At 30.1% G+C, this 15114-nt stretch overlaps 1 protein-coding gene across 3 annotated transcripts; it reads left to right on the top strand.

The window, feature by feature from the left end:
• Positions 1-6628: 6628 nt before the first annotated feature.
• Positions 6629-11210, top strand: LOC120091799 (uncharacterized). 3 transcript variants are annotated; one of them, XM_090307502.1, is made up of 5 exons: positions 6629-7063; positions 7164-7244; positions 7655-7810; positions 8641-8841; positions 10334-10523. In XM_090307502.1, exons 1-5 carry the CDS (start codon positions 6848-6850, stop codon positions 10364-10366), a joined length of 687 nt encoding a protein of 228 aa, XP_090163628.1. In that variant the 5' UTR covers positions 6629-6847; the 3' UTR covers positions 10367-10523. The 3 variants fall into 3 exon arrangements, with proteins under 3 accessions (XP_090163628.1, XP_038905855.1, XP_038905853.1); XM_039049925.2 differs by lacking the exon at positions 10334-10523 and adding an exon at positions 10939-11210 and having other exon boundaries at positions 6633-7063; XM_039049927.2 differs by lacking the exons at positions 7655-7810; positions 10334-10523 and adding an exon at positions 10939-11210 and having other exon boundaries at positions 6631-7063.
• The last annotated feature ends 3904 nt before the right edge of the window (positions 11211-15114 follow it).

Here is a 15114-nt window from a genome sequence, read left to right as displayed (position 1 = left end):
CATACATTTAAGCATTAAACATAATGCAGAAGTAGAATCCACCAAATTGTAAATTATTTCAAGCATAAATGGAATATGGAAATCAGAATACAACCTGGCTCTGAGACCAATTGAAGAAACTCGTTTTACAGAGAACCTATGAGTGGAAGTGGATCGTCCAAATCTCATTTCGATTGAAAATAAACATTTACAATAAAATAGTAAAGATTATACACTTTAACTAAATTACAACATACTTTTGAACAAGAAACAAAGTTCAGAGATTATCTCTTTTAAGAACTTTTCTTCGCGTTAATCCCTCGTACATTCACGAACAACACGAACAGTCACGAACTCTCCTCAAGCAAACAATAAAGAAACTCTAACAAAAAAGAAGACATAACCACTTGGTTTCCTTGGTATTCTTGGGGTGAGAACCCATGAGTGGTGGGCTCTGGCTATTTTGGTTAGGAGGGAGTTTGTGAGATTTGGAGGAGGAAAGACGATTGAGGAATAAACTCTCTATCGCATAGGAAATTCTTCAATCGTATAGTGAATCAAGTCTATCGCATAGGTTTTCCACAATTCGTGTAACTTTCTATCGTGTAACAAACTTCTTTTTGGAATAATAAAATCACATTTTATTTATTTCCTTTGCCATAATAAACCGTTTAACCTCTCACTAATGTGGTTAGAGAGAAAAAGGGGATAATTATCAAATAATTAATAATATAAATAAATATGATAACCAATTATCATATTAATTTTATAACCTATAGTTTTAAGAATTAATAATATAAATAAATATGATAACCAACTTATCATATTAATTTTATAACCTATAGTTTTAATATATCATCATATACAATATAAACTATAGTTCTTTTTCTCTATTTTATGGCATTCAATATAAATCATATTTATATTAAATTTAACAAGTATTTGAATCTCATTCAAATATTTATTCCTCCAACTAAACAATAATGTATCAAATACATTATGTCAATTATATCATATATAATTAAATTCCCTCTTATTATTTGAATATTTCAAATTAACCCAAAAACTGACTCTCAACTAAATTCTTTTGATCTACTAAGGGGACCTTATGGACCTGTAGCTTGAAGCTCTAACAGTAAGTGAATAATTAATTAAACTCTTTAATCATATTATCCACCATCCGTTAACTATCGGGCACTCCACTAAAGACCGACAGCTGTACTCTCCATGCTACAGATATATTTCTGTGTCCATTAGATATAACCAATCAATAATACGATGACCCTTCACAATTGTAAGTACAACTAGACCAAATTACCGTTTTGCCCTTGTAGTTACATCTAACTCCTTAAGTATCACTGATCCCTCTAATGAACAATAAATCATAGTCCTAATATGACTAAACCCCTCTCAAGCCAAGAGAGGGTGTGGCACCATATTGTTTAAGACCCAGAATCAGCCCTTAAGGGAGCAATTTATCTACTTACCCCTGCTTCGAGGAAGGAGTGAATTCCATCTTGTGTAGCTGAGTTCTCAACTTCCTAATCAGATGAATCCCAAAAATGGTAGGCTTGTTGAGTCAACAATCTGACCACTCTCACTCATACAAATCAAAGGACTAACCTCATAGGCAGGAGTTCACAACTCACTCAAGATTAAGGTCATGTTACCTATGGTCATCCTAGTGAAATGAAAGTCTCTATTATGAACGACGTTATATAATGAGACTAAGAATTTCATGGTCCGGTCTTATAAAAACTCCGTATAAAATATCTTCACTCGCATGTCTAATACATGAATGATTAGGATTAGATCATTTGTAGCACTTTCAAATATTTGTAACACCTTCAAAACAGGCCATACTCGTAGTGTCACTAGGTTAAGGTATCCAACCTTATCCATATACTACAGACCATTTAGGTTATTACTTAAACATGATCCACCTGTATATCTCCACATACATGTTTAATTTACAATGATAACCTTGGATGTTAGTTTATTGGTTTGTGGTTAATGCAACTAAAATATCATATATTTCATAAACAAAGTGAATAAAATATCAAATATTATTAGTCATCGAAATGTTTGTTCATACAAGGTTTACAAACTATAGAACCTTATGAGATTAAGGGCATCAATCCCAACATTCTCCAACTTGCTCATTGAAGTGGCCAGCTGAGAGACTTGAGTCCCCAAAGTGTCAAGAGCGTTCTTTATGTGCTGCTGAAATTTAAGAGAATGGTCAACTTGACTTTTCACAATATCTTCCATAAACATATCTGAGCTAGATGAAGCTCCATGACTAGGCTGAGTTTGCTCGTTCTATCCGCTCCATTTGAAATTCAGGTTATCATGCCACCCAAAATTGTATGTCTGACTGAATGGATCTCGTCGTCTGTTTTGCCCATTGAAATTATACCCTTCAATAGCGTTTACTTCAACTATCGTCCCTTGTTGAGTGCTTGGGCAAACATCAATTTTGTGTCCCACTCCATGACACATTTGGCAAACCACAGCAAGTTGTCCCTTTTCTGTCTTTGCTAACTGTTTTACAACAGAACTTCAGATATTTTCTTGCGAAGTTCACTTACTTCATTGGTTGATTTTACACTGATTGAAGCTCTTGTGTCAAATTGTTGAGAGTTGACAGCCATGGTTCCTATCAATTTCATTGCCTCAGTGGGGGTTTTGTTGACTAAGGCTTATCTTACAGCTGCATCAATGGTGCTTTTTTCAGTTTACATTAGCCCCTAAAAAAATATTGAATCAGCAGCTAGTCTGAAATCTGATGGTGGGGGAATTTTGCACATGTCTTCTTGAAACTTTCTCAGTACTCCACCTCATATACAATATCAAGTCTGGTCCTCCTAGCCTCGCCTTATATGCGAAATTAAGTCCGATCCTCCTGGCCCCACTTCATATGCGAGATCAAGTACGGTTCTTCTGGCTCTACCTCACATGCGAGATTAACTCTGGGCTTCCTAGTTTGATCTCATATGTGAGATCAACTCCCGTCCACTTGACTCCGCATCATCTTCAAAGCTCGATGGCATATTTACCTCATCTTCAAAGCTCATGGCATATCGACTCCCGTCTTCAAAGCTCGATGGCATATCCATCACATCTTCAAAGTTGGATGGTGTATCCATCGCATCTTCAAGGCTTGATGGTGTATCCACCTTATCTTCAAAGCTTGATGGCGTATCCGTCACATCTTCAAAGCTCGATGGCGTATCCACTCCATCTTCAAAGCTCGATGGTGTATCCGCCCCATCTTCAAAGCTTGATGGCGTATTCGCCTCATCTTCAAAGCTCGATGGTGTATCTACCTCATCTTTAAAGCTCGATGGCATATCTGCCCTATCTTTAAAGCTTGACTACATATCTGCCTCATCTTCAAAATCAAATCAAGGAGTGTTATAGTATGGTTGTTGAGACCTTTCCGGCGTCATCCCTACATTGGTCAAAAGTGGTATTGTGAGGTTGTTTAGATCTTTCTAGGGACAAACTTATGTTGAATAATGTAATACGGTTGTTTAGATCTTTCCAGGGTCATCCCTATGTTAATCAAGGAGTATTATAGTAGGTTTACTTAGACATTTTTGGGGTCATCCCTATGTTGCTCAAGAAATGTTATAGTAGGATTGTTTAGACATTTTCGGGGTCATCCCTATATTGATCCAGAGGTGATATAATAGGATTGTTTAGACCTTTCCAGGGTCATCCCTATGTGTGTCAAGGTGGTGATCACGTGTCAAAGCATTCCTCCAAAAAAACCACCCACATTTGCAAAGATATGAAGAAGTCGATGACGTAAAAAAAAAAGTTACTCCTCGAAGCGTAAGTTGCTATTAATTTTAACTCTTGTAAGAAAAAAGTTGTGGAGACAAGTGGGTATAAAAAAAGCAATTAAAAAACAAAGGAAAATTGAAAAAAAGAAAAAAGAAAAAATAAGAAACTGAAAAAAGAAAAAAGAAGAAAAAAACGTGAGCAGGAAAAAAATGGAAAAGAAAAAAGAAGGAAGAAGAAAAGAAGAAGAAGAAAGAGAGAAAAGAAAAGAAATTGAGAAGAATAAAAAAAAAGAAGAAGAAAAAGGAAAGAAAGGAAAGTCTTGGGAAGGAAGAGAAAGAAAGAAGAAGAAGAAAAAAAGAAGAAAGTAGGAGGGGAAAGTGAGAATGAAAAGACCTATTTATAGAGGTTAAGATTGAGTTCAAATTTCTAATTTAATTTAGATTTTCGGCTAAAATCTTATCTCTTTCGAAGATTTGATCAAGATATGAATTAAAATATCTTTTTTTTTAAAAAAAATTAATTTAGAATTTATGATGAATTCAAATGGATTAGTTTGATATCAAGTGATATCAAAATTCATTTAATTCAAATTCATATTTGGAGCATATCTTAAATTTTATCTCTAGTCCACATTATTTTTTTTAAATAAAATTTTTATCTCCAAATTAAATTAAATTTGAGATAAAACTTGAAAAAAAAAATCAAATTAAAATTTGGTCATATTCCAAAATTTATCTCAAATTTAAATTGTCCCCTCTATCTTCCAAATTAAATTAGGATAAAGTCTCAAATTTATCTCAGTTTAAAATTTGGTCATATTCAATCTCAAATTCAAATCTAATTTAGTTTTATCCTTAAACCAAATCAAATTAAATTGGAGATAAAACTTAATTTTCCTTTAAAAAAATTGGCCAAAGCCAAATTAAACTAGGGATAATGTCTCAAATTTGTCTCAAATTAAAATTTGGTCATTTTCCAAATTCTATCTCAAATGCAAATCAAGTTTAGCTTTGGTAAAATCTCAAATTATAATCTGGTCATATTCCACAAATTCTAATTAAGCACTAATTAAATTAAAGTTTGACTAACACATCAAATGTGGTCGAATTTAAGAACAAATAAATTTGAATTTTGATTTGAACTTTATATTTTTCGAGATTTATCTACCCATATATGTGCATAAATCTCGAAAATGGGCATTTGTTGAATGAAAATTTTTTGACCAACCGCAAATTGTCACGTTATTTACTAAATTAATGACAAAATTCTAGATAAATAGGACTAATTAGAAGTTAACATATGTCCAAAATTGAAATTGAAGACATAAATTGACGAATTCCGATGATGCCACGTGTTTCTTTCATGACTTTTGGATTGAATAAAATTAATTTGGTTCAATTTGATATTATCATTTGGGCTAAAGTCCAACTAAGCAAAAAAAAGTTTAATTTGATCCAAATGTTAAATAAGACCAAAATTCAATTAGTTGGGTCCAAGAGCCAACTCTATGGACCAACCAAATCCAAGCCTACAAAGCCTATTTGAGAACTCTATAAATCGAGGAGTTCTCCTCATTTGTGAAGGTGAGTAATTACATTTCATAGAGCCTAGAGAGAGTTTTCAAGTAAGACTTCTTGACCAGCTCAAATTTCAAGAAGAGCACATACTCCACTACCACAAATTTCTCAGGACACCTTGTGTCAACAATGTCCTTAATTCAATTTTACACATGAAACTTATTAAATGAGTACAATGACTTATTTTACTGAATTTATTGATTTATTAGTAATCAATATCTCAAATATATATAATTAGTTAAATTAATTTAGTACAAAAAAAATCATTTTTTAATTATCATAATTAATTGCTTATTGATATTATAATCGATGAATTATTTATTGTAATTAATTTCCTTACTATAAATCATTATTAACCTGTCATATTTATAAAAACTCTTTTTTATAGTATTTTTAATTAATATATCATACATTTATCTTATTTCTTCATTTTTTATAACCTAAATTAAAATTTAAATTACTCATGCTAAACTTAATTAATTAACAATGATTAAGTATTATATTACAATTAATGTGAGATTCATTAAATATATTAATCGATTAAATTTAATTTTAAATAAATTTTAAATATTTATAATTAAAACGATTATCAAACTTTTTAATCAATTAATTTGTATCAATACATGGAATGATATTTGTTGTTTAATTAATTAATTTATTAAAATTATATAAGATTTTCATATGTAATTTAATAAATTAAATATAAACATAATTTTAGTTCATAAAATTATGATAGCATGTACAACCAAACACAATTATCTTTAATTCTCAGATATCTTATTATGAGCATCTATAAAATCTTAAACCAAGTGGTCCCTTCAGTCTTGGATATTAATTAACTTTTTTAAGTTAGTTAATTTAAAATAATTATGAAGAGAAGATTTTAAAGTAATTTTGATAGTAACTTAAAAAAATAAAAAAAAATAATTAATTTTAATTCCTCTAATTCTTTTAAATTAATTAATAGACTTTGACACTAAGAACGAGACATGAAAATTTTTAGTAAAAAATAAAAGTAAAAAAAAAAATCTTGAAACATAAAAACAAAATAAAGATTACAATCAAAATTTAAGAATAAAAATATAACATTTTGAAATCTAGATATCAAATAAAAACTAGATAGAAAACTCGGGACCAAATATATATATATTCCTTTTTATCACTCTCTTTTTAAAGGTATCTATTACAATACTATTGTTGATGAATATATAAGAAAAAACTGTAAGAGTTGCTTGAAAATTAAAATATCGATATTGAATAGTCGTTTTAATCCACATCTAACGATAAGAAAATAAATAACAAAACCACCACGTGGTTGCTCAAACATAGTGTGTTTTTTATTTGAATTATTTGAACAATCTTCTCATTTTTATATATATTTCAGCGTTTACATAGTAAAAGTAAAGTAAATGTGTGTATAATTTTTCTTCATCTCCTCTTAGAGCAAAAAACACTTTGATTTTTGAGAGCTTGAGGGACATTGAAGAAGATCAAGAGCTATGTGTCATAATTTGGTTGCTGTTTCTTTTCAATTACCACAGCTTATTATCAATTCAAACAAGAGATCAAAATGTTATGTTCATCACAAAAAGAAGGATTATTCTGATTTTGTGTGTTTTGCAGTGAAAAATAATAACAGTAATCATCATCATCAAAACCCTCCAATTTTCTCTCTCAAATTCTCTAGTTTCCACCCACTTTCTGAATCTCCTCAGGTACTTATACAATAAAATCTCTCTGTTTTTTGTGTTAATTTTAGGTAAAATAATATTAAATTAGGTTGTTTTGTGAGTTTCTATATATTTTTCATGGCAGGCTTCCTTTGATGATTACATTGAAGATGAAGCTAGACTGTTGAGAACCACTTTTTCTGGAAAGAGTGAAAAAATAAACCAGGTTCCTTTCAATTTCTTTATTTGTTTTTAAACTTTATTATATTTTTCCTTGATTTGGCTTTGATTGTATCGACTATATGAATAAGATTCGACCCTTTTTTTACCTCTTAGCATCTCAATAAACTTTTTCATCAATTTTGTTTTTGTTTTAATAATTTAAGTCTCATTTATCATATTTATTTTTACTAAATTATATAAAATCTTAACTAATTAAGTTAGGCTTAAGTTATCTACAATTAAAATTATTTATCGATATATGTTACTATTAAGTCGACATGACATTTAAGATATATGTTTGAATTGAATTGACTTTTTAGATGTATGAAAAAGAAAATCAATTCAAATCGACTGTTAAATTTGGGTCAGCCGAGCAAAAGTTTTAATTTTTTTTTTTTTTTGGAATGTTTTAAGGATGAATGGAGAATTCAAATGCCATCATTCCAATTGTTTTTCCACGAGGTCAGCTCAGTAGCTGATGTAAGATTAAATTGCAGAAGCTTTACAACTGATCAAGATTACCCTATTCATATTCCTCATCATGTCTCCAAATTTATTGACCTTCAATTGGTATACACATTTCTCAACTTATAACCATTTTACCTTTTTTTTTTTTTTTTTTTAATCTTTGAACTACTAACTTTGTCACCTTATCTTTAAAATTGTTTCAAAATATATCTTTTCCATTAAAATAAATTATAAAAACCAACGTATGATAATTAATATTATTGTTACCATTTATTTCATCTCAAAAATTATCGTTAAAATAATTTACATAATCAATTGTCATGTCAATGTATGTAAATAGTGTTTGTAAAATATATGTATGGTGGTTAGATTTAAACATCAACATTTGTCTTATTTAAACGAAAAAAAAAACAGTTCAAGAGGAATTTTTTTTATAACAAATTTCAAAGTTCAAAGATAAAAATGAAATGTTATTAACTTTGAAGTCACATGTTCAATTTTTCCACCCACAGCATAATCAAAACAAAGTTTTGGAATATTTTATATAACTTTAATTTATAAATTTATTTTGCATTAGTTATTATCCAAAAAAAAATGATGGAATATCTTTAAGAAGATTTTTGTCGAAAAAAAAATCTTTTAACAAAATTAATTTATAAACTTGTTTTTCATTTGGTTAAGAATCATAATTATATATTGACCATGGTTTAAAAAAAGTTAGAACTTAATTCATATAATTATAAAAGTTAAAATTTAGTGTTTAGGATTTGACAAAATTTTATAAATTGTTCATATGCATGGATAAACCTTTCATAAATAGTTCTTAAAGTAGACACTATTATTTATAGAAATTTTATCAAACTAAATTCTAATTTTATTCGAACTATGAGGATGAAATTTACAATTTAAACGGATATAAAATGAATGAACAGATGAGATGGGAACTGAAGGGATTGGGCACAGAGTTCAAACCACAAAGATTCACAATCAATGTAAGAGGAGCTTTGTATGCAGAAAGAACAGAATCAAAAAGTATGCTCACAAATAATTTTGTTCTCAATCTTCACAACTTTGCTGCCCCAACACCCCATGATTTCTTTGCACAAGATTTTCTTCAACCCTTTGCAGAAAAGGTACTCATTCACCTTCTTTTTGCCTTCATTAATCCTCACATTTTTCCATAATTGCCGTTTGCCCCCTAGTAGCTAGCATTTTGTGGGGACTGGAAAACAAAATGGAATATATAGGCCGGTAGATAGAATATGTATGAAGGTAGAAACTTCCAAGTCTTCTTTTTCAAACTTTATTTTATGTCTCCATATTTAAAATCAACATGTACGCTTTCACCATGTTCTTGTTTCTGCATTTTATGTGTGTGCTACTGCTAGCTTTTTTTTTGTTTCTTTTTATTTTTTTTTAAAAAAATAAAAAATCTATATGATATTCTCGTTTTGTAACTATTTTGATTTTTTTTAATTAAAGATATTTTCTTTTAATTTTTTACCATGATTTTAAAAAAAAATTGACTTAGTAAAATTCTAAAAACAAAAATATGTTTTCAAAAACTACAATCTCGTTTGATAACTATTTGATATTTCATTTTTGATTTTTTAAAATTAAATCTATTTACTCACAATTTCTTTTAATGATTTTCATCTTACTTATGACTGAGTTTATATTCTTAACTAAATTCAAAAAAAAAAAAACAAAAAAAAAAAATTTACGAACTACCTTTTTTAGTTTTTAAATTTTGGCTTGGCTTTTGAAGACATTGGTAAAAAGTAGATAAAAAAGCAAACAATTTAGAAGCGAGAAAAATATTTATTGACTTAATTTTCAAAAACTAATAACTAAAAATAAAATGGTTACCAAACGGGATCTACTTTTGTTAGTTTTCAAATTTTGGCTTAATTGTTAAAAACATTGGTAGAAAAATGGATAATAAAACAAAAAATTTAGAGATAAAAGAAGTGTTTATTAGTTTACTTTTAAAAATTTAAAACTAAAAATTAGGGATAACACATGTGATCATAATTTTTTATTTTTGTTTTTAGAAATTAAGCTCATTAAAACCCCTTCGTGTATAAGTTTCTTTCATTTTGTTTATTTACTTTTTACAAAAACTATGAAAATTAAAACAAAAAAAGAGTAGTTTTTAAACCCTTGTTTCAATTTTTTGAATATGAATAGGAATTTGAATGTTTTCTTAAAGAAAGTAAAAACTATAGTTAAAAAAAATGGATAATTGTTTTAAATGGTAAAATTGTTGAATTTTTTTTTAAATATACAAAATGTTACTGTCAATCAGTAATAGACCACGATAGATATCTATCACTGATAATAGTGACATTTTGCTATTTGTAAATAATTGGTTTATTTTCCTTTATTTAGAAACAATTCTTACAAATTTGAGAAAACAAATATAAATTTAAAAATAGATATTTGAAAAAGGTCGTTGACTAAAAGAAATAAGTTCAAACAACGGGACCAAAATTATATTTTAACCTTAAAAACACTGGAGTTGGGCATGTGAAACGAAAAGTTTGTCTCTCCCTTTATTTCAGACATGAAGTTTCACTTCGTTTCATATGCCTCACCTAGATTTGGATTATTTTTCTAAAAAAGGACAGAGAATTTGGAAAGAAGCGGAGGAAGTGAAAAAGAGAGTGGAAATGATTATGAAGTTGCCAACATGAATGTAGATCAACTGGCACGGTGCTTGTACTATCGATCTCAACTGGCCTTGTTTTTTAGTTAAATAGTGGTTGAACATATTAAAGAAGAAGATGCCTATATTAAATTCTCTATAACGTCACTTCCTCGATTAACTAATATTTGATTTCCACTTATCGGGTCTTCTACGAATTTTCAAGCGCATAAGTTAAGGAAATGTTAAAGTATTAATATACTTAAGAGAAATTAAAATTAATTTTATACCACTAAAAATTGAGAGTTGTATCAATTAAAATCTTGAAACACCATTTTATAATTATTTAATTTTTCATTTTTTGTTTTTCAAAATTAAGTTTATAAACTTTACTCTTTACCTCTAATTTTTTTTTCATATTCTCATCTTTGTTTATGTTTTTTTACATAGAAAGAATTATATTACAATTCTCCTTGCCACTTTGATTTGATTTGGGGAGAAAAATTATATTTGAGTGATTTTGAATGGTTGAATGAATTTTAAATGTTTATAGATGTTAATATGATAATTATTTTTGGTATAGGGATTGAAGGGAATGATGGAGGAAACAATGAATGAATTTACAGAAATATTGTTATTGGATTACAGCAAATACAAGAAGGAGAAGCAAAAGAATGAAGTTCTAGCTAATAATGGCTAATTAAACATTAGAGAGTTTATATCAAACCAACACCCGTCAATACTTACCAATATTATTATAAAACATTATTTGCAAAGTATCGATGAGTTTATTTCAAACCAATACCATCATAATTTTCTTTTTATTTATTTATTATGTAAAATATACTTGTTGCATTGATGACTTTGTTTGGATATGATTTCTCTTAAGTCAGCATTGTTGGGAGAAATAATATATGAGTACACTCACAAACAAATTACATTTCAACTAGATACAGTACACATATTATATACAATAATAAAATTCAAACTTAAAAGTAAACTAAATAATATAACAAGGCTTATGAATTGATATAACTAAGGACCTTAAGATATTGTAGAGATGTCAATAGGTAGTCGGGAAACGTTTCTAATAAGCGTTGTCTTGAAGACAATTATTCGTTTTGCACATATTGCAAGCAGACTATAACAATCCTCTCATCATGATACAACATCTAACTCCGGTAGAACTTTAACATTGAACTATTTGGATTTGGTAGAACCCTAGAATACTTCCTCTCAACTCAACTCTAATGAGATTAAAACCCTAGGCATAGCGGAAGCCAAAACACAGAACCCAAACAATTTTGCATTGGAATAAAACAGGAAAAATAGATTAAGCATGCAATTCCCAAAAACCTAATTATACAGAAAAAAACTACATTGCAAACTTTTTGGGTATTATGTGGGATTCGTACGAATTTAGAATGGGCACTACCACATGGAGACCTCCCTATTTTTGCAGAGAAATTGAGGAAATGAGAATTGTGAGATTTTTTTTTTTTCTTTTTGGAATTGGGAGGAAGAAGGAAGAAGGAAGAAGGAAGAAAAAACGTAGAGAATTTTCTCATCCACCAAATTGATCTTCACTACCGGTATTTTCCTTTTGTTTTGATACAAATAGAATAAAACTGCTTATTTAATTTTTTAAATAAATAAATAGAACCATTTAAATCATATTTAAATGGTTCCCTCTCAAATAACCTATAGTGTTAATGCGCATCTAATGTGCATTAATTTTAACTTATCGTTTTGATTTAATCAATTTAATTAAATTCAAAATTCAATTAAATAAAATAATTAATTAATTCTCCAATTAATTAATCATCCAATTAAATATCACATATTTAATTAAAATTTCCCATTTGAATCATATTCAAATATATTTCTCTCATTTAACCTATAGTTTTAATACGCATCTAATGCACATTATTTTTAACCTATAGTTTTCAATATGAATCTTATTCATATTTCATATTGAATTAATATTTGAACTCCTTTCAAATATTTCCTTCTCTCATTTATTAATTTTAAATCATATCCGAAATTAATAATAAAGTCTAAAATTAAACTTTATATTAAAATGTATCAATATACATTAAAAAATTCTCAATTCTGAATTTGAACATTTCAAATTCAATTTAATGATAAATTACCTCAATACCCTTTACAAGCTAGGAAGTGGACCTAATGGACCTACGGATCAGAAGCTCTAACGATGTGAGATTAATTGGCTAAACTCATTAACCAAAATTAATCAATATTCGTTAATTGTGGATACACTCCACTAAAGACCCACAACTACACTCTTCTCACTATAGATATGTTTCTGTGTCCATGGGTATAAACCAATAACGGAAAGTTAGTTCTTCACGAGTGTTCGTAACATCAGTTAGGTCAAATTACCGTTTTACCCCTAGGTTACCTCTACATCCTCAAGCATTAGTGCTCCTCTAATGAACAACCTGTTTATGGTCCAACCATTAAATAGAAACCCTCTTAGACCAGTGAGAGGGTAGGGCCTTTTGTTTAAGTCCCAGAGACACCACTTAAGGGAACACTCATCTACTTACCCTAAAGTTGGGAAGGAGTGAAATCCGTCTTGTATGATTATATTCCCAGCTACCCATTCGGTCTTATCCCCAAAATGGTAGGCATATTGATTCGGCGAATTGGCCACTCTCATCTATACAAATTAAAGGATAATATCTCGTGAACAGGAGTTCATAATATACTCAGGAGTACGACTAAGTTGCCTAGGTCATCCTATTGAAATAGAAACCTAACTAGTCAACGAAGTTACATCTAGTGGTTATTATTTTGCAGTCCGATCTTGTGAAAACTCATGGCCGAGGATACTTCACTTGTGTGGCTCTTACATGAATGCATTAGATCAGTACATTTGTATCAAATACATAGTGGGCCATATCCATAGTGTTACTAGGATAAGGTACCCAATCTTACCCCTATACTATAGACCCTTTGGGCTGTATCTTGAACATTGATCCCTATATGTCTCTACATATAATTCAAGACTCATAAGACCTCCTAGGATGTTAGTTTATTGGATTTTGGGATTAATAAGACAAAATTAAATAAAACGTCAATAACACTTATTGAGAAAGACATTAAAATTATTTATTAATGACAATCATTTAATTACATTAACTATCTACGAGTTTTAGGACATAATACACAACAGACTCCCACTTGAACTATAATTCTAGTTAGTGAGATATACATTACATGGAACAACGGGGATGTTACAAATACAAAGCAAAATACAATAAACTAAGGTATCTCATACCCATTACATATCTCCTACTTGTCCTAGATTACACAATGTACATATCTCGTAGACCTAGATTCTCTAGATGACTCTATAACACTTTAGCCGAGAGAGCTTTCGTAAATGGATCAGTAATGTTGTGCTCTGAAGTGATCTTTGTGAGAATCACATCTCGTCGTTGCACAGTCTCTCGTATCAGGTGATACTTCCTCTCGATGTTCTTTCTTTGTTTGTGGCTATGAGGTTCTTTTGAGTTGGCCATAGCACCACTGGTGATTGAAGAGTTCATGTTTGGAACAACTTCCAAATCACTTAGGAACTTTCTTAGCCAAACTGCCTCCTTTGCTGCTTCACAAGCAGCTATATACTCATAATCCATGGTTGAGTCTGCAAAGCATCCTTGCTTGATGCTATGCCATACTACAGCTCCCTCATTGAGGATGAACACTGATCCCGATGGGGATATTTTTAATCGCAGTCCAGTGGTCTAACACTGGATTGGACTTGTACCTATTGACTATTACCACTGCATAACAAATGTCAGTCCTAGTGCAGAGCATAGCATAGATTAAGTTGCCCACACCTGAGGCATAGGGAATACGTCTCATGTTCTTAACTTCTTAAAGTGCCTTAGGACACTACTCTTTTGACAAATGAACTCCATTCCTGAAAGGCAATAAACCCTTCTTAGAGATCTGCATCGAATATCGAATCAACATCTTGTTGATATAAGTTGGTTGAGACATAGCTAGTGTTCTGTTCTTACGATTCCTAATTATTTGGATCCCAAGAACATACTGTGCCTTTCCTAAATCTTTCATTTAGAATTTGGCTGCTAGCCACTTTTTAACATCAGCAAGGTATCCTATATCATTCCCAATGAGTAGGATATCATCCACATAAAGTACTGAAAAAGCTACTTTATCGTTGATGATCTTCTTGTAAACATAAGGTTCATCAACACTTTGGTCAAAGCAAAAGATTTGATCACAGTATCAAACCTAATAATCCAAAATCTGGATGCATGTTTCAACCCATAAATAGATCGATTCAGTTTGCAAACTTTTTGCTCCTGACCTTGGGCTATAAACCCTTCGAGCTGAGACATAAAGATATTCTCTTCAATACTTCCATTCATTTAAGCATAGCAATAGGAGAAAAAATTTCCCCATAGCCAACCCTTCCCTTTGGATATAACCCTTTACTACGAGTCTAGCTTTGAAGGTCTGTACCTTCCAGCTACATCTTCTTTCTCTTGTAGATCCATATACACCCTAAGGTTTAAATCCCTTCAGGTGGATCTACAAGATCCCATATTGAATTGAAGTATGTTGACTCCATTTCAAGGTCCATGGCTTTGACCCATTGATCCTTGTCTACGTCATTCATTGCCTGCCTATAAGACAATGGATCCTCAACGCCATCATCTGGTATGGCGACCTGAGTTTCAGTTATACCCAAGTAATGGTCAGG

The sequence above is a fragment of the Benincasa hispida genome, chromosome 11 (genome assembly GCF_027475165.1).
Source record: "Benincasa hispida cultivar pf3 chromosome 11, pf3_genome.v1.1, whole genome shotgun sequence".
NCBI classification, from domain to species: Eukaryota; Viridiplantae; Streptophyta; class Magnoliopsida; order Cucurbitales; family Cucurbitaceae; genus Benincasa; species Benincasa hispida.
This window is presented reverse-complemented; position numbering and strand designations above follow the sequence as displayed.